The 21,228-nt window shown below is 35.8% G+C and overlaps 1 protein-coding gene and 1 long non-coding RNA gene across 4 annotated transcripts in view; one reads left to right on the forward strand and one right to left on the reverse strand.

Moving 5' to 3' along the window:
- Window positions 1–17,176, forward strand: part of Ptgfr (prostaglandin F receptor (FP)) — a 40,857-nt gene extending 23,681 nt beyond the window's left edge. For all 3 annotated transcript variants that reach the window (XM_013018363.1, XM_013018362.1, XM_013018364.1), the window contains one exon: window positions 16,717–17,176. In XM_013018363.1, coding sequence (XP_012873817.1) covers window positions 16,717–17,016 — 300 coding nt within the window. In that variant the 3' untranslated portion in view covers window positions 17,017–17,176. The remainder of the gene's footprint in view (window positions 1–16,716) is intronic.
- LOC105987167 lies at window positions 6,414–20,726 on the reverse strand. Its single transcript, XR_001175146.1, has 3 exons — window positions 20,252–20,726; window positions 15,139–15,146; window positions 6,414–6,424 (listed from the first exon to the last, which is right to left on the reverse strand). It is a non-coding gene; the product is annotated as an uncharacterized LOC105987167 (long non-coding RNA).
- Window positions 20,727–21,228: the final 502 nt, after the last annotated feature.

Here is a 21,228-nt window from a genome sequence, read left to right on the forward strand (position 1 = left end):
AAAAAAAAAAAAAGAAAGAGGTTGAGATATTGATGGATTTTGCATTTGATTTGTAGATAGCCTTTGGCAGTATTGCCATTTTCATGATGTTAATCCTCCCAATCCAGGAGCATGGGAGGATTTTCCACTTCCTTAGTTATGCTTTAATTTCCTTTTTCAGGTTTTTAAAGTTTTCATCACAGAGGTCCTTCATTTCTTTTCTAAAATTTTATTGTTAATATGTTGTACAGAGGGGTAACAGTTACATGAGTAATGCGTATATTACTTGTCGATCATTGTTACCCTTTCCCTTCCTTGTTGTCTCTCCCCCACTTCCCACTTCTTTAGTTAATTCCTAGGCATTTTATTTTTTGTGCGATTATTATAAAAGGAGTTGCATTCCTGATTTCAGCTGTACTCTTCTTATTATTGGCATACAAGAAAGCCATTGATTTTTGAGGGTTAATTTTATACCTGTTACTTTGCCAAAGTTTTGAATCAGCTTGAGTAACTTGGAATGGAGTCCTTGGGGTTCTTTAAATACAAGATAATGTCATCTGCAAAGAGGAAGAGTTTTACTTCATCTTTCCCTATTTGGATCCTCTTTATGTTTGCATCTTGTCTTATTGCTGTAGCTAGGCATTCTAATACTAAATTGAAAAGGAGTGGAGGGAATGGACATCCTTGTCTTGTTTCTGAGGTTAGAGGAAATAGCTTTAGATTTCTCCATTAAGTATAAAGCTGGCTGTAGGTTTGTCATACACAGCCTTTAGTGTTTTGAGAAATGTTCCCTGGATTCCTAGCTTCTCCAGAGCTTTCATCATAAAGGGATGTTGGATCTTGTCAAATGCTTTTTCTGCGTCTGTTGAGATAATCATGTGGTTCTTATCCTTGCTCTTGTTGATATATTACATTAATTATTTTTTGTATATTGAACAAGCTTTGCATCCCTGGAATGAATCCTGTTTGATCATGGTATATGATTTTTTTCATACTTGTTAAAGTTGATTGGCCAGAATTTTGTTGAGAAGTTTTGCATTGGTGTTCTTCAAAGAAATGGGTCTAAAGTTCTCTTTCTTTGATGAGTCCCTGTCTGGTTTGGGATGAAGGTTATGATGGCTTCATAGAAGGAGTGTGGTAGTGAACTTTCATTTTCAATTTCATTGAAGAGTTGGAGGAGTATTGCTGTGAGTTCTGCTTTGAAGGCCTTGTAGAATTCAGCAGTGAACCCATCTGGTCCTGGGCTTTTCTTGGATGGGAGGTCTCTTATTGCTGTTTCTATTTCAATGCTTCATATGGGTCTGATAAGTTGGTTTAATTCCTCTTGGTTTAGTTTGGACATATCAATATTTGCTGACTCTAATCGTTTATTACAGGTAACAAGTTAATTTTTTTCTCTTCTAATTCTTAAATCTTATTTTCTTCTAATTCTTTTTTTCCCCAGAGCTGAGGACCAAACTCAGGACCTTGCATTTGCCAGGCAGGTGCTCTTCCGCTGAGCTAAATCCCCAGCCCATTTTCTTCTAATTCTTCTACCTCATTTTTTTTTTTTTTTGCTTTTTGAACTAACACTACGAAGCAATTACAATACTGTATTTAGTAGTGATGGCTATAATGGTTACTGCTGTCATTTTCCAGCTTTGAAAATGCATTTACCTTTTTATGATCAAGTAGATATTTAGTACAGAAGTTTCAATAAGGTCCCTAAGTTTAAGTTCTTCATAAGTAGCATAGTTTCTTATTCATGTGCACTAATTTCTTTTGAGCTTAGCAGCATGAAACAATGTTCATTGCATTTTTTTAGTTTGGTTCTGTATATAAGAACATATCTGGATGACTTTAACCTGGTACCCTGCTCAGATATCACCAGGTTGAAGTAAAGAGAAGAGTTGGGCTTTTACATTGCATATTGGTGCTTTTCAGAGCTCATTCACATACTTATCAGAGCCAGTTGGTCAGAATCCTAAGGTTTCCTTTTCCTGGATTTTTGGATCTGGTATGTATTTCTCAATAGTCAAAGTACAGAAAGAACATTTGTACTTGTGTGGCTCTATCAGCTGATGGCTTCATCTCCTCCTAAGATAGCCTATATTCTTTTTCTAATGTGATTCCTTCCTAAACAAACTATAATGTATGTACTGAATCTTGTCTTGCTGGGAATCTCTCTGGTTCTTTGTGTTAGCAGATAGAGTGGGTCTACTTTTAAAGGTGTTATATGATATTATCTTAAGGCCATGTAATGTAGCATAGTCATGTGAATCTAATTGTATTTAGCAGCTTAAGAAGATTAGGTCAAGATGTCTCTTCAGGGTCATTTTAGAAGTTCTGTCTATGACAAGTACATGTTCAATCTTTGTTAAGAACTGTTGTATTTTTGGTTGTATTTCTTCATGTTTATCTCAATCCTTATTGCTATCATATGGATCATGCCTATATCCCAAAGGCCTATGTATTGAAGGCTCAGTAGACAGTCTGTGACACCTTTAGGGTGTTAAGCCACTAGGGCCCTTGAAGGGGATTTTTGGGACCTTAGTTCCAATTCCCTGTTTCTTTGCTTTGTGGCCGCCATTAGGTGAAGACCTTTCCCTACCATATCATTTTGCCATATCTTATGCAAGAGCAGGCCCAAAACAATAGGGCCAATTGGTTATAGACTAGAGCCCCTGAAATGGTGAGCCCAAATGAATCTTCCTTATGTATTAATTGTCTCAGATATTTTGTTACATAGATGGAAAATTTACATACACTCATATGGATTAGAAAGGATCTATTAAGAATTTGATATTTAGGAACTCTGCACTGATATCTCATACCTACAGTCCTATTTACTCAAGAAGCTGAGATCTGAGGATCAAGCTTCAAAGCCAGCCAGGGCAGGAAACTCCATGAGACTCTTATTGCCAGTTAACCCCCCAAAAGCTAGAAGTGGAGTCGTGGATGAAGTTGTAGAATGCTTATCTTGAGCACAAGGACAGTGTCCAGGCCCTGAGTTCAAGGCCTAGGACTAGAAAAAAATGACATTTGGTGCTAGATTTTCATTAACAACTATTTGGCCTTAGACAAGTAAGTAAGCTCCTTTTGTGTGTTTTCCCTTATCATCAAAATGAGAATGTTATTGGTGCTAGCTAGAATTTTTTTCTTCTAGAAAGAGCATCAACATAATAATCACATATTTTCACTGTGAAGGTTCTGATTTTAGTTAAAAATCAGAATCTTTATTTAAAAATTTAAATGGCATACAGGTAGCAAGTTTCATATTGTAGTAAAACTTATATTTAAGCCTTAGTTGATGGCTTCTCAGTCTTCAATGTTCTTAAACTGACAGAAGAATTTACTGTAATTTGTTAATTATAACTAGTATGCAAATACTTAGTAAATGACAGCTTTTCTGAGTTCTTTCTGAAGTGGCAGTTAGTGGGATGTAGAAACATCATTGTAATTGCATCTCTAAAATCATGCCAAAGAGACATAGTAGAGATGTGCTTAGGCTAATTTTTAAGGACTAAGTTTATAACTTCAATAACCTAGTCTTTTTACCAAAAAGAGAAATGAAGACCTCCTGGAAAAAAAGTATTCTCACAATCCACCAAATCTTTCTTTAATTATATTTTGAATGTAAGAGCATAAGGAATTTTGTAGATAAATGTTGGCTGTTTATTTATTTATGATGAGGATGAAGTCCCCGAAGCATGTTGGGATAGTTCTGCGTATTTCAGATTTTACATACTAGTTGAAAACTATACTCTTACTATATGCTCAGCCTAGGGCCAAAGAAGAGGGATAATTTGTAATTTCTATGAATCCTAAAATTTCTTCTCATTCTTTTACTCCTTCTTTCTTTGAGTATTTATTTCAGTGCCAGTTATGTAGCAGACATAGACTTTGCACATTTTCTTCGGAGGTATCTAGACGATAGTCTTTTTCTTGCTGATTTCATAAATCTATGGCATGTGCTTCAGATGCAGTTGAGAAATAAATACATGACAACATGACAAGTGAAAGAACCATGTGGGGTACTGATGTTTCACAGAGCAAATGGATTATGGATGGAACGTTGTGGTTGATATTTTAGGCCATAACATAGGATGTGTATTTATAGGGCTAAGAATTACAGGGGTGAGAATGAATTGGATCAAATGTTTAAGCCAATAAGTTATCTAGAGAACTCTAGTAATGTTTATATTGTTGTACCTAAGAAAGAAGTTTTTTAGCTTGCTAGTTAGGTACCACAAAAAAATCAAGAGTCTATATAATTTCAGAGGAAATAATTCAGGATTTTTAAAAAAGTCAACAAAACCTTAAGTTGTCTTGTCAGTGTAACCAAATGACCAGATTGATTCAAATACAATGATGAAATATGACTGGATATTAGAAATGGCCATTTCTTTCCTGACCAGAAGTGTATATGGATTGCATCTTAAAATATATTTTCATTATACTTCAGTGTCATTGCTTGTTATTCTGGCCTAGCTCCTTACTAGCTATGTTCTAGTCTCATTTGTTTGGTATGGTATGGTATGGTAATATCTATAAAGTTACTGAAGAGCTTTGAATTAAGTTTGGATTGGCTTTTCTGAATACTTATTTTCTCTAAAATTTATGGTTGCTATTTGTTTTTAAAGGGACACCATTACATTAAAAATTCCCATTAAATGGCAAGTTAGAAAATGTTTTGGGAAATCATTCCAATATTCCAATATAATAAACCAACTGAGCTGGTTGGAAATTCCTCTCTGGAAAAACAATAAATTTCAAGATAGATGGTTTACTGAAACACCTTGCTTTTGCAAAGTGTCTGCTTTTTCTATAAAAGGAATGTTGCAAGCAGTCAAATAGTCTTTTGCTCATGGAACAAAGCATGTCCAATACTGCAACTAACTGCCAACTAGCTGTTTTCTTTTAAATTTATAGACCTGATGTTAATGATTGTTCTGGCAATGGTATTTAGACATTTTTTTGTTAAGATGAAAGTGTCTTATGTTTATATTTGGAGCATAAGCAATATTTTATTAGCTTAACTGTAAGTTTAATGGACATCATCATAGTTGGAAAGAGTCCGAATTTCCAATGCTTTTAAGCATAAAGTGCTTTAAATTCTTGTTATAACAAGACAGGGTATATATACAAACATTTTTTGATATCCAAGACTCTCATAATTTTGTCTATTGATTTTTAAGTTTTCCAAATTGAGAAATATAGAAATGATGGACTACGGATAAGAACTGGAATAATAGATAAATTTGGATTAAAAACAGTTAAAAATGAAGTTGGAAAGTATATCTGAATTCCAACCTAAAGGATGAGAGGGAGGAGGCTACAAAAATGAAAGTCATCCCATTTGTTTTGGGGAATATATGAAGAGGGAGAAAAGGATACTGGACATTGTCTTATATCACTTTGCATTTGTCAGATAATATTTTCTAAAATTACTTCTTAAATTTTGAGACAGACAGCTCTTCTTTGTTTGCGTATAATCATGATTGACAAATGATTTCTGGTGGACAGCTAAGTTATATGTGCTCAAATCTTCTGGTTTGTCAGTTATAGCTTTTTCTGTGAGCACAAGAGATTTGGAGCAAATGCTTATTGACATTGGGTTTTTTAAATTATCCTTGAATAGTTGTACAAAGGAGTTGTAATTTAACAAGGTGGTTTATGAATATACTATATCTTGATCAATGTCACTCCTTTCAGCGTTGGTTTTTGTTTTAAAAATGCTGCTAGTGAAATGAAAGATTAGAACATGCTAGAATCAGCTAGAAAGACAACTAGACATTGAAAAACAGAAATAGAATTATAGAGTATGAAGTGTGATCTACTAATGCCCAAGAGGCCAATGTATGAATTCCTGCTTAGCTCCTGCCCCTCAAATCTTGCCTCTAACATACTCTTGTTGGGTGGCCTTGGACAAGTTAACCTCCTTATGCCTTGACAACAATATCTTACAGTAAGTGATTGGCAATAGGATTACTGATATCAGAAAAATAACAGTATGAAAGTATCATAAGTATTACAACATATGGTTAGTACACAGTTTTTGTGGTATAATATTTTATCATCTTGTTCATAAATCTAATATGTCAACACAGGGCTCATTCTTAGGAAAGAGACAGTAAAAGATCAGAGGCTTTGAAGCCTGGTAGAATTGGGTTGGAATATTGCTTTTATCATTTTCTAGCAGTGTGAATACAGGAAGGCAAGTTAACATCTTTGACTTTTTTTTTAAGGATCCTGTCAGGAAAATAGCAACTACCTTTGTAAATTTTATGAGGATTTATATATCTATAAATATATGCATATATTGATGTATCTATAATTAAAATTTAATTATATTATATATAATATACAAATTCTATATTATATATTTATTGTATATCTATGGAATACAGTTTGTATATACTTATACTATAATTACAAATTAAATATGTATATATACATATATAGACTGCAAATGTAACCTTCTATTTCCTTCTTTTCTTTCTGTTTGTGTCAGTACTAGGGCTTGAACTTGGTCTAGGTGCTATCCCTTTGCTTCTTCAACTAAAGGCAAGTGCTCTACCATTTGAGCCATGGCTCCATTTCCAGCTTTTTTTTTATTGTGAAAATGCTGTACAGAGGGGTTACAATTACATGGGCAAGGTAATGAGTGCATTTCTTATCAAGCATTGTTGCCTCCTCCTTTGTTTTTCCTTACCATCCCTTCCCATCTCCCACCTCCCACCCCCACTCCTGCCCTCTCACACCGAAGCTGTAAAGTTTCCAGCTTTTTAAGTGGTTAGTTAGAGATAAGAGTATCACTGTCTGGCTTAAAACCATGATCTTTATATTTCAGCTTCTGGAGTAAACAGGATTATAGTTGTAAACCATTGGCACCCAGCTCATTTATTATTTTCTCGAAGATATATTTGAATCACATTTCTCCTATTTATTTTGCAGATCATTTCTTCTGCTGCTATGCAAGAGTACAGATGTTTGTGAAGTGTTAGGGTTTAGGATTGTTTCATTCCACAGGAAGCAGCATCTCTATAGTGTGTCCTATTTTTTCATTGTATCTCTGAAGATCCTTTTAGGTAGAAATGGTATGTGCTGTCAATTGGGTCATCTGTTAATCCTCTATGAACAAATCAAAGCAGAAAAGCACTAATCTTTGTAAATATGTATGTTTTGCACTCCTGATGTCTACTTTGAGTGTGAGCATCATTTAAAGTGATTCCAGAGCTGGGACACAAGAAATGCCACACACTTCTTCATCTTTACCCCCTGTTGCAAAATTTTTGTCTTCCCTCCAAATCATTCACGATATGCAAAATAATGTCTCCATTTGAGTAATTGTTAAAGGCTGGAATGTAGCTTAGAGGTAGAGTGGTTGCATGCATGAAGCCCTAGGTTTGATTCCTCAGTATCATGTACACAAAAAGGCCAGAAGTGGTGTGGCTCAAGTGGTAGAGCACTACCTTTGCATAAAATAACTAAAAGGACAGTGCCCAGTTCCTGAATTCAAGCCCTAGGACTGGCCAAAAGAGATTGAATAATTGTTAATAAATTAGAAACAATTGAAATATTCTTAGCTTCTATAATCCATAGTGTAGAAATTTATTTTTTTTTAATTTTAATTTTTATTTTTTGTGAAAATACTGTACAGAGGGGTTACAATTACATGGACAAGATAATGAGTACATTTCTTATCAAGCATTGCAGCCTCCTCCTTTGTTTACCCTTCACATTCCTTCCCAGCCTCCCCCTCCCCCACCCCCCTTCCCCCATCCAATTCCCCCCCCTCACCAAAGTTGTAAAGTTCGTTTTTGACATGACAACGTGTACTTCTCATAGTTGCATCGGGTCCACCTGTATCCTTAAACGACTTGTTTTTTCCCCATCTCCTCCACAAATTATACTGACATCAAATATAGTGAAAGCAGGGGTTATACTGTGGGGGAGGGACATACAAAGCTACAAAGAAATAATCTTATAAATGAGTTAGAAACAAATGCATGAAAGAAAAAAACATTTAAATACATATCTAAGGGTTCATTTTCCTAACATCACATTATCTGACCTTTTCTGTTTGACTCATACATATACTAGATATTGCAAATAAGGGAAACCATGGGACCTATGTTTCTTTGGGCCTGGCTTACTTCACTTAATATAATTTTTTCCAAGCCTTTCCATTTGGGGCAATGTCATTCTTTCTGATGGAAGCATAGAATTCCATTGTGTATAAATACCACCTTTTCTTGATCCATTCATCTACTGAGGGGCATCTGGGTTGGTTCCATTTCTTAGCTATGGTAAATAATGCTGCAATAAACATAGTTGTGCTGGTAGCTTTAGTGTGGTCTTGTTTATAAACATTTGGGTAAATACCCAAAAGTGGGATTGCTGGGTCATAGGGGAGCTCTATGTGAAGTCTTTTGAGGAACCTCCATATTGCTTTCTAAAGTGGTTGAACAAGTTTTAGTGTAGAAATTTATATAAATTAGGTATGGAAAATGCTATTTTTAAATTTATTGTCAAGGTGATGTACAGAGGGGTTACAGTTACATACACAAGGAAATGAGTTCATTTCTTGCCAAACTTGTTACCCCCTTCACCATTTTCTCCCACTTTTCCTCCTCCCCAGTTCTTGTGAGTATTGTTGTTTCATTGGTTCGCCCTTTCTCCCTTGTCTCACCAATTTATCGTTCCCCTTCCCTTCCCTAATTCAGATAAACATATATGCAATACCCAAGGTACCAAAATCAAATACAGTGACAACAGGCGATGAACCAAAGGAAAGAAAATAAAAGAAAAAAGAACATTAAAAACAATAATAACCAAAAAAATGTCTGTGTCCATGTTTTGGAGTTCATTTTGATTAGCATCATCTTATATGATCATATTGAGATATTCTGCTCATCTGCTAGGACTGTCCTAGACATATACTAATTATTACAAATGAGGGAAACTATCGGTACTCTGTTTCTTTAGGTTTGGCTTACTTCACTTAATATGATTTTTCCAAGTCCTTCCATTTTCTTATGAATGGGACAATGCCATTCTTTCTGATGGAAGTATATAATTCCACTCTCTCTCTCTCTCTCTCTATATATATATATATGTGTGTGTGTGTGTGTGTGTGTGTGTGTGTGTATATATATATCACATTTTCTTGATCCATTCATCTACTGAGGGGCATCTGGGTTGGTTCCATATCTTAGCCATGGTAAATATGCTGTGATGAACATGATTGTGCTAGTGGCTTTAGTGTGGCATTGTTTGTGGTCCTTTGGGTAAATTCCCAGAAGTAGGATTGCTGGGTCATAGGGGAGCTCTATGCATAGTCTTTTGAGGAACCTCCATACTGTGGAAAATGCTATTTTGCAAAGAAGTATTCAGCTTTAATTTTTTTTCCTGATTCCAAGATTTAAACTAGCTTGAATTCACTTAACTTGTACTCTATACTTGATTTATTTATTGGCTTGTTTATTTTTTATGTTTTGTTGGAGATGGTGTCTCATGGGCTATTTTACCCAAATTGGCTTTGAACTATGATTACCTGGATTTTAGCTTTCTGAGTAGCTTATAGGTATTTTTTTAAAGTATATTATTCTAGAATTGCACAAAAGTTGTTTCCCCCCATGGAGGTTCTTGTAGTCACTGTTTCCATGATAAAATATTCTGTTGTTAATATTCCTGGTGTGTGCTAGTAATCCAAAGTACTCAAGAAGTAGAGGTTGAAGGATTAAGCAAAAATCAGCAAATTTAGCAAGACCCTATCTTGAAAATAGAATTAAAAAGTGCAAAAATGCCGGGTGTAGCTCAGCAGTGGAATGCTTACCTAGCAATTGCACAGAGCTGGAGTCAATTCCAAATAATAGAGACTACAAGTCACTACAAATATTTAATTCTAAAAATAGCCTGTTGAGATAGGGTCAATGATTTATGTAATATTTCTACCCAAACCTGCCATTGAAGATAATTTAAAATTAAATTTCTCACTTGCAAATACTTTGAGGTGTTCTGAGCTTTCAAACTCTAGCTTTCTTCAGACATGAGAAACTAACACATAGAAGCAAACTAATGCAGATAAAACTTTTATCTCTGGAGATTTCATGGAATTGAAGCAAGTTTTTCCAGGTGAATCTTCCCTTACATGGTAAGGATGGATTGTAGTTAGACTATAATAATTGACCTTCCATAGTTTAAGCACAAAATTAAAAAATTAGTCTTTGGACAATTAATAGTATACCAGTGGATTCTACGTTTTGTACACATTCATTTCTTAAAGAAATTATCTCGGGACTAGTCTTCATTGTTGACATAAAGGAGGAATAAAAGTGATCTGCTTCTTGGACTATGAGGATCTAGTGGGAAGTATGTGCTCCAATGACCAGTCAAGAATTATGTGTAATTCTTAATAGACATTGCTCATATTAAAATATGTGTTTCATCAACTAGTAAACATGACACCGTGAGTTCAAGTCTCAGTATTACCTCCCCTCCAAATGTAGATGTTGATAAAATTCTAAAGAAGGGTTTTATCACCTAAGAAGTGGGACATTTCACCAGAAAGGATCTGGATTAGGTATTAAGTTTACTTAATAAAGTAGTTTTGTTAAGGGAAAATTCAGACAAACTGTAGCAGAATCATCATAAACTCAAAATTAGTCAAATCTGAGTAACTGAAATGTTAAAGTACTAGAAAAATGTGGGAAAACTTAGACTTTTAAATGATTGCATATATGATGATATGTAATAGTTTTGCACCTTTTATGTCATTGCTGTGCTAACTACCGCATAACTGTTTTCTTGTTGCTTTCCCTTCATAAAGTCTTCATTCATTCAATTTATTGAACAAATATTGGCCTTGCTATATGCCAGGTGCTAGGACAGAGCAGATAATTAATCAGACCAAAATAAGTACTTTCAAGAAGGTTATAGTATAGTACCAGAGACAAATAAAATCCACATGGCTTAAAAAAGCCAAGCAAAGCACAGCATTTGTTAGATATAATTTCTCTGTGTCATTGGCATCTAGTACAATGCTTATATAGAGTACACAGTTAAGAACTATTTGCTGTTAGACTGACATACTTTTATAAAGGTTCAATAAATTCTTCAATTTGCCACAGCTGTTTTTTCTTTTTCTTTTTGTTTATTTATTTATTGATTTTATTTTTTTAGATTTTTTAAATTGTGAAAATACCATACAAAGTGGTTACAATTACATGGGCAAGATAGTGAGGACATTTCTTATCAAGCATTGTTGCCTCCTCTTATTTATTTATTTTTGAAACAGTGTCTTACTGTACTAGCCAGGCTGGACTCAACCTTGTGATCCTGCTGAGCTGATCTCCCAAGGGGTGTAATTACAACAGTATACCTTATGATTGGCTTACCACTGTTTTTTCTTGTAAATGATGGTTAGTATCACGATCCTAGTTAACAAATGTGCACAAAGTAGAATATGCTGGAATAATGACTGTACCTAACATTGGAGGGGCTCTGCTGTCAATGAATAAAGTAGCCCAGGTAGTTTTTTAATTTGGGTGATATGATTGTATTTTATGGTCCAAGTTTATGAATATTTTCTAGTATCATCCATATTTTGCTCTTTGAAAACTAAGAATGGACAAAATCCATTTTTATACATTTAGTTGACATTACTGTTTCTTTGTGTTTAGTTTTGTAAAGACTATCAGGTTACTGGATTGATGTTTTTTAAAAACATAGACTGTCCAACCATTTGGTCCTAGTCCTGTTAATTTCTTGGTTAAAATTGTAATCACTACTAAAGATGAACAAACTGTAATATAACAAGGAAATTAACATATCTTCTTTAGTTCCACGTGCTGGATAGCTCTTGGAAACTACGTGAAAGCAAAATGTGTGTTTATAAGAAATCTGTATACAGCTGTCTGGAAAGTCAGCCTGGGTGGTCCCGCCAGAGAAGAATGCTGTCAAGGCCTGGGGAGGACCTGTCATCAGGGTCCAGGGAGAAGGACTACAAATTGTGTTTGTCTGCCCAGCTTTCAGACATTCCTCATCCTGACCTCAACTTCCACACATCTCCTGTCAGTTTTATTAAAGCAAGTTTTCCAGGCAATTCTGGGCACCTTCTGTTCCTGTTCACTTACATACACAGATGTGCATAAACAATCCACATGACTTCTAATTCTTTTACTCATGTGGTGTATTTCCATCAACTCCTTAGTGGGGGATAGGGTGGAGAAGAACTTCCAAAAGTAATTTGCAAACTATTTGAAAATTAGTAAATTGGAGACAAACAAACAAAAGAATCAAACTTCTTTGTTCTTTGACTATTTAGTTAACCAATGAAAACATTGATATCCACATCCGTTTTTTATTCTATGCAATATAACATTTTAAAAATAGAAAATGTATTTAATAAAAATTTGTGAGTTTTTAATGTTAACACCGAATCACCAACATTAATGCCTGCATTTCATTGTATTATGTGAAATTACCATAATTTATCTCTTCTACATTGATAATCCTGAATTGTAAAAAATGTGTTATTATTAACAATAACATAATAGCTAAATAACAAATGCTTCCCCCAAACTAGGTTCTAAATCAACTTCTCTATGCTGTTGACACAGAAAGAAAGAAGAGAGGGGAGAGAGGAGAATGGAGAGAGGAGATAGAGAGAAACAGAGAGAGAGAGACAGAGAGAACGAGAGTACACTTTGGAGAGAATGCTAGGTCCCTTCAGCACAGGACTCATCTTCTTTTCATCATTTGTGACCACACTACGATTTGCAGCTACCCACTAACTAAAGCTCTTTAAATGTGTGTGCCTCTAAAGCAATGCTAAACTGTTCTTTAAAATGATAAAGAGCTCATTTATTCCCCAAATCAGTGTCTTATCTGGGCTATGACATACCCATGAACATATCCAATAGTTAATCAAAAATGCATGTATTTTATACTTGTGAAGATATAATTATTTTTCATCATTGAACCAAACAAAACTTTCAAACTAAGGGCTGGAAATGTGGCTTTAGTGGTAGAGTGCTTGCCTAGCATGCATGAAGCCCTGGGTTTGATCCCTTAGTACCACATAAACAGAAAAAAAAAACAAACAAAAAAACCAGAAGTGGTGCTGTAGTTCAAGTGGTAGAATGCTAGCCTTGAGCAAAAGCTCAGGGATATTGCCCAAGCTCTGAGTTCAAGCCTCAGGTCTGGCCCAAAAAAAAAATTTTTTTTTCAAGCTAACATTGTCTTCTGTGGCCATCATTGTGTCCTTGGTGCCTAGCATATTGCCGGGCATACAGAAGATAATTGATCAATAAAGAAAAATATAAAGTGAGGGGCTGGGAAGGTGGTTCAGTGGTAGAGCGCTTGCCTTGAGTGCATGAGGCCCTGGGTTCAATTCCTCAGCACCACATAAGCAAAAACAAAAAAGCCAGAAGTGGTGTTGTGGCTCAAATGGTAGAGTGCTAGCCTTGAGCTGAAGAGCTGAGGGACAGCGCCCAGGCCCAGAGTTCAGGCCCCACTACCGGACCCCCCCCCCTGCAAAAAAAGAGAAAAATATAAAGTGAAAATATCTGACCCAATTGAGAATTAAGTCTTGGTTCTGCTTTCTTCTAGGAGGAACTGGGCCTCTAAAGATAATCTTATTGATTAATTTTGGGAAACAATGAGTCTGTGTTTGATCTAGATAATATTGTGCAGAAAACACTATTTTTATCTTAGTCCATTTAGTTACAAATATTTAGGCCTGCAGTTTGGTGTCTTTCCTGGGAAAGATACCATTTCCCAAGTGATTTCAGCTCTTTTTGTGCCAACAAATCACACTGGAATTCTTCACTAGTGGGTGCTGCTATATTAAAACTTTCAGAAGCACAATAGTAAACCCTTGTGATAGATGGTCATAGGTTTCTGTAATGATTAGTTGTGGTTTTAGAAATAGCCTTAAGAAATAAAGACATAACATGTCTAAAACAAACTTTACAATTTAGGTGTGTGGGGGGGGGGGATTGAGTAGGGAGGTGAGGGGAAGATGGGAAGGGATGGGAAGGGGAAACAAAGGAGGAGGCTGCAATGCTTGATAAGAAATGTACTCATTATCTTGCCCATGTAATTGTAACCCCTCTGTACAGTATGTTCACAATAATATGTAGCAGCTTTTATTGAATGTTAGATATTAAAAGTTGGTGCTGGTGGCTCATGCCTGTAATTTAGCTACTCAGGAGGCTGAGATCTGAGGATCATGGTTCAAAGTCAACGTAGGCAGGAAAATCTGTGAGATTCTTATATCTGACAAATCACCAAAAACAGAAAAGTGGAGCTGTTGCTCAAGTGATAGTGTTAGTTTTGAGCAAAAAAGCACAAGGACAGATCCAGGCCCCGAGAACAGGTTAAAAAAATAAAATAACCTTTTAAAAGATGCTCATAGATATACAGATAAATGTACAATTATGCATTGTTGTGATGTAACTGGGCAGAGGCAGAGGCAAGGTGCTGTGGGAACACAACTTGGATTGATGATTCATTGTTCTGGAGATGAGAAAAGTTATATGGAAATAGCTTATTTTTGTGTGGGGCTTGGATGGATAAAAGTTGGTCAGATGATAAGGGTTCAAAACAGAGTTGCAAAATCTCAAAAGGAGCAGTCGACCTGGACAAGTGAGGTTTTCTCTAAGATTTGGAGCATAGGGTATTTTTAGGAGACATGCATATGGAGGTATGTTTTTCAGGTACATCATCAAGAACCTAGCTGAAGAGTTTGTTTTTCATGTTGTGGACAGAGGAAGTTTGGATAAGATACCTTTGTCCTTCAACCTTTGATGCCATCAGTGCAAGTAAACATAACTATAGAAGGCCTTTCTGTAAATGGTTTTCATTTTGGTTTTTAAGTTCTAAAAGAACTTATCATGGGCTGGGAAGGTGGCTCAGTGGTAGAGTGCTTGCCTTGCATGCCTGAGGCCCTGAGTTCGATTCCTCAGCACCACACAAGCAAAAACAAAAAAAGCCGGAAGTGGCACTGTGGCTCAGGTGGTAGAGCGCTAGCCTTGAGCTGAAGAGCTGAGGGACAGTGCCCAAGCCCAGAGTTCAGACCCCACGACCGGACCAAAAAAAAACAAAGAACTTATCATTTCTATTTGAGTCCTTATTTTGGTGTTCATTTCACCTAACATCAACTTGTCTGACTGTTTCTGCTTGTCTCAGGCATATACTATTTATTGCAAATAAGGGAAACCATGGGATCTATGTTTCTTTGGGCCTGGCTTACTTCACTTAATATAATTTTTTCCAAATTGTTTTTATTTCTTGCTATTGTTTCTAACATGTTTATAAGAGAATTTCTTTGTTGCTTTGTATGACCCTCCTCCATGGTATAACCCCTGTTTTCACTGTATTTGATGTTGGTATAATTTGTGGAGGGGAAGGGAAAAAATAATTGTTTAAATAAAGATACAGGTGGACCCATTGCAACAATGAGATGTACAGGACGTTATGTCGAAAAACGAACTTTACAACTTTGGTGTGTGTGGGGCGGGGTGGGGGGGTGGGAGGAGATGGAAGGGCAGGGATGGTAAGGGGGAAAAATGGAGGAGGCAACAATGCTTGATAAGAAATGTACTCATTTCCTTGCTCATGTAATTGTAACCCCTCTGTATGGTATTTTCACAATAAAACACTTATTAATAAAAAATAGCTTAGCATTTCTTAATCTGATGGATACAATGATCCAAGCACTATTTAAAATTTCAATGTAATCTTTTATTCATTTATTGGTTATTTGTTCTTTGATATAAGGATTTGGAAGCCAAGGACTCATTGACTTCGGACACACAGCTGGGGCCATTTATGGAATAGACTCCACAGCACGAGCTCTTTACAGTTGCACTTGGTCAGGAAATGGAAGTCACAAGGGAAATGTGGAGGTGGACTCATTTTCATGAAGCCCCAGAAAGTTCCACTGTATGCTTACAAGAATATCTGAGCCAAATTAAAATTTGGATAACATGTACATCTTAAGACACTGGTTTTAGCAACATCTCTTACTAATTTTAAGGAACTTTCCAGAAAATCTCATATGCCTTAGAAAATTAAGGTCAAATGTTCTAACTTCATTGTTTATAATGACTTCTTAATTGATGAATTGATTTTTTTATGCAGTCTTGAAGCTTGAACTCAGGGTTTGGGAACTATCCCTGAGCTTTTGTGCTCAAGGCTATCTTTCTACCACTTGAGCCACAGCTCTACTTCTGGCATTTGGATTGTTAATTGGAAATAAGTCTCATAGGCTTTCCTCCCCAGGCTGGCTTGGAATCATGATCTTCGGATCTCAGCCACCTAAGTAGCTAGGATTACAGGTGTGAGCCACTGTTGCTCAGCTTTGTTAACTTATTAGTAGTTGATTTTGTTTATATTTGAACAAAATATTTCCTTTGGTGGTTTTCACTGAAATATTGAGAAGTATGTTGGCTTTGAAATGACTATCCCAGAAGCATAAGAAGGCTTGTCATTGGTTTCAACCATGTTCTCCCTTGAGTCATTCTGTGAGTGCACAGATGACAGACAGCAGCTATCATTTTTTGTATCTTTGATGTCAACTTAAATCTAAAAGATTCAAATGCTTGTGAGTGGTTATACCGTCACTTATGACTGTGCAAAGTGACATCACTTTGTGGATAATAGAAGGAATGTCATTCTACTAAAAAATCTGTTAGACTGAAAAATGTCTGTCCTCAACCAATTTTTCTTATTTTCTTTGTTTTTTAGGCAACCATGGCCAACATTGGAATAAATGGGAACCATTCTCTAGAGACCTGTGAAACAATACTTTTCGCTCTTCGAATGGCAACATGGAACCAAATCTTAGATCCTTGGGTGTATATTCTCCTGAGAAAGGCTGTCCTGAAGAATCTCTACAAGCTCGCCAGGCGCTGTTGTGGAGTGCAGATCATCAGCTTACACATTTGGGAGCTTAGCTCCATTAAAAATTCTTTAAAGGTTGCTGCTATTTCTGAGTCACCAGTTACAGAGAAAATAAATCCACAAGCACCTAATTTAATTGGATAGTAAGTCAGTGTAGGGCTAGAACAAAATTAATAGTTTTGGTCAAATTTCAGTTAACAAGATAAAGATATATATATATGTATATGTGTATATATATATATATATATATATATATATATATGCAGCCTAACTGGAAAATTCAGACCTCAGCATGTAATTTGGTGGGGGGGGGGGAGTAGGGTGGTTAGTTTGGTCAGATCTGGCTTTTAAAATTTAAGTTAGCTGCCCGGATGCACATTTTCACTTGTTTTTGTCAACTGGAGGTAGAATGAAATAATGCTACAGGAGTCAGGTAGAAAATAACTGAGTTTCCCTGTGTGATTCATGCTTTTGGAATAAATGAATCTATTGAGGCCTCGTGCATTTATTTGACATATTACTGGAGAACAAACACCTTAAAAATTCCTGCACAGAGATGTTAATTTGGGGATTACTGCTGTGCAGCTATTCCGAATAGGTAGGTTCTATGAAATACAGAGTGAAGTCTTTATATAGCCTCAATCAGTGCATGCATTATCATGATTACTGGGACTCACTGTGGCTTATAACCACCACTACTCTGCCAGATCAGCCTGATAGGAGATTGGCCTGCCTTTGCCAGGTTCTTTAGAATAGGCCCATTCTTGTCATCTTGACAAATATGACTTCTCAATTTTATTATTTTGGAGATCAGTTGTTATTCTAAGGTATTTTGGCAACTTATAGACGTTCAATGTTTAAATAATCTCTCTTTATTCTGAAATAAGTAGTGTACTGGTACTCAATAAATTTTGGAGGGTGAAAGATCTATCTTAACACTGATATAGACAACTTGCAGATAACAATTCCTCAAGAGCTCTCCCATGAAAAGTACAAGTGAAAACTCAAATTCTCAATGTTATGTATAAGGAGTATTAATTGGTAGAAGGTCTTAATTCTGAGTCATCATTTCTGTGTCAGAGAATAAAAGAAAGAGAAGACATCATGTTGAAAGGCTGTTTGTAGCTAGTGTATAACACACTCACACACACACACACACACATACACATACACATACACAGGAAATTCTGCTGATGGCAGCTTCACCAATTCTGTATGGTCATATCTTCTAAAATCTGTGTTACTAGTGTTGAGGAGGAGATTGGAAATTAGCCAGATATTTGTAGTTGTTTGAAATGGTTAACCAGAGACCACTAATAATGCAGACTTTTTTTTTGCTTGCTTGAATAATTTAATCCCCTAACTTTAGCATGCATTCAAAATGTTTTAGGCCAATCAGAAACCATGGTAGGTAGTTCTACTTTATAATAAGGAAATACATTTCTACTTTTTTTTTGTCAGTTGTGGGGCTTGAACTCTGGGCCTGGGCACTGTCCCTGAGCTCTTCAACTCAAGGCAAGTGCTCTACCACTTGAGCTACTGCACCACTTCTGGTTTTCTGGTGGTTAATTGGAGATAAGAGTCTCACAGACTTTCCTTCCCAGGCTGGCTTTGAACCGTGATCCTCAGAGCTTAGCCTCCTGAGTAGCTAGGATTACAGGCATGAGCCACCGGTGCCCGCTTACATTTCTACTTAAAAATTTTTTTTTGCTTTCTCTATGTTTATCTAATTTAAAATTATTTTTTCTTCCTGCATGCAAGGTAAATCTGTGAATTCTTTTAGACTTAAATTATGTTCATAAATTTCTGCTCTTGATCTGGTAACTTACTGTGAAAGTTGTCAACTTGTAAATTTTGGTAAATTCTCATGAGCAAACAAAAAGGAATTGAATAGTGTCACTGAAGGTTTATGTGTGATCATTTTGTATTGAGTTAAAAAAATCATTCACACAAATACACACAGAGGCACACACAGGCACATGATATTCTTAATTTAAGACTCTTCAGTGATAAATAACATAAAATGGCTTGTTTTGGTAGTGTTGAGAGTTGAATCCAAGGCCTTGTGAATGCTAAGCAAGTATCTATTACTGAGTTACATATTCCAGCCAGAGTTCATTCTTACAAAAGTACATTAGATAGATATGGGAGAAATATTTACCATGTTGAATTAGAAGAATTTCTTGGTACAAGTTAAATATGGGATTGAAAAGTTTTTGCACATAAATTGAAGCTGACAGTAATCTATTGGTTATTGTAGTGCATATGTGTCTGCATGCATGTATATTATACGTCTAAAAGAAAGCTACTGCAATTTGCGATAACTCTTGCACTGCATAAATGTTCTCATGTGTTCATGAGCACTTCAAGCACAGAATTTTCAGATGGGTTGGCTACTTTCAGAGCAGATATTTATTTCCCATACTTACTTCAGAGTGTGAACCCAAGTCAAAGAACTCAATCTCTACCCTTCCTCATGGTGTTGGGAATAAACATCTCTAATTTCAATTGAGAAGCCTAGAGGCTCTGAGGCTTTCTAATACAATGGCAGAATTGTAAGTTATTGCCACTGTGTTACTCTGTACATGTCTCTCTGCATGGGTACTACCTGACCTGAACCTGTGTGAGATACTAGACTTTGGGGAGCAAAGGGATGACTATATACATTCTGGAATAAGTATTATCTGCTTTCAGAAAAACTAATTGGTCCTAAGATAATGTTAAGCCCATAATTTAAACATCAAAAATTTTAAAAAGTTAGTAAAAGAGTGGCTGTTTTCTTGATGTTAGGCTTTTTAAAGAAAGCAGTTAAAGCAAGGACTACAGTGTGAATTCTGACTTTGTAATTTTGTTTCTGTTCAGTAAGTGCAGCACAGAGATTTGATAACTCACTGGACAATGCACCCTAGCTGGGAGTACTGTCCGAAATATTGCACATGGCAATATATTTGTGCTGATATCTTCAAACAAATATTAGTAATAGTTTCCACAGTTTCATCCATTTGAATGCTTTAAGCTCTGTGTTAAAATTTATTACCAGGCCTTCAGAATAAGTGGATTTTTTGCATTAATTAGTATCATATTAATTAATACACACTACTACTCACACAAATGATTTCTAGAGAATTCTGTTTTTCAAGGCAAGTGATGCATAGGCCTAAAACAGGACTTTTAAATGTGATTTATTTTTGAAGGAAATGAAAATGTATATGGTATTCGTGGTTGTGAATGCAAAATGAATGCTGACTGGTAATTGGCCATAAGCACTTCTAAGAGCATGAGACTTTTTACTGATGGTTTAAAGTAGGTAACAGAAAACTTCTCTTTAAATATTTTTCTAGAGACAGAAGAATTGCTTCTAATTGTCTGTAAAGCTAACTGTTAAGACAAATGGTCTCAATTTTCTCACTTGCAGACTTAAAAATAAAGTCTGATTTACTGTTCTGCATAATTTGAATTTAGAACCTAAATAAGAGCACTTGTTAAACATATAGAGAGAGCTTTTGTGAAAATTCTTTCTAGCTTCAGTTGTTTACCAACATTGCTCCAAATTGACTGTCTATAATTAAATAAACAAGGGGTAGTAATGTGTATTTTCTTGGTTCTTTACCCTGTTTTCAGAATAATTCACCACCTGGAAAATAATGTTGAACTTCAACTTGTTATTGAGACATTATAATCAGAGGTCAAATATATTTTTCCTTGTTATGTGAAGAAATGTATTTTGTGCTTTCATACTCAGATTGTATAAGGGATTAAATAGTGATGTGTATATGTTGCTGTTTGTAGCTGTGTGCAACTCATGTAATTTCAGTGCTGACTGGCTTCAAGTTTAAAATGATTTTATAATAAACTTGGAATAATGTTTATCAAGAGTGGTTATTTTCAGGAAGATCTTATAAACTTGGCAATTCTAGCTGGACACAGACGGTTCAGGTCTGTAAGACTCTTATCTCCAACTAACCACCAGAAAACTGCAAGTGGCACTGTGGTACAAGTGGTAGTGTGTTCTCCTTAAGCTGAAGAGCTCAGGGACAGTGCCTAAGCCCAGAGTTCAAGCCCCAGGACCACCACCACCACTACCACTAACAGCAACAACAAATGTCAGTGATATGGTTTTTGTTTTTTCCAATTGCTCCTGTCCACTCCGAAGGGGAACTACCCCTGTAATCACTTTTCTGGCATGTAAGTGATAAAATAGCTACCATTATGTTTTTGGTCATGCTAGAAAGAAGAAAACAGTGCATGCTGAGCCAAATACAGGCTATTAAAACTTCTTGATAGGAGGCATACATATTTACTTATGTATCTCTGGCCCAAACAATATACCCTGTTCACTTCAATGTGGGCAGGCAA

Source organism: Dipodomys ordii, unplaced genomic scaffold, assembly GCF_000151885.1.
Source record: "Dipodomys ordii isolate 6190 unplaced genomic scaffold, Dord_2.0 Scaffold39, whole genome shotgun sequence".
Taxonomy (NCBI): domain Eukaryota; kingdom Metazoa; phylum Chordata; class Mammalia; order Rodentia; family Heteromyidae; genus Dipodomys; species Dipodomys ordii.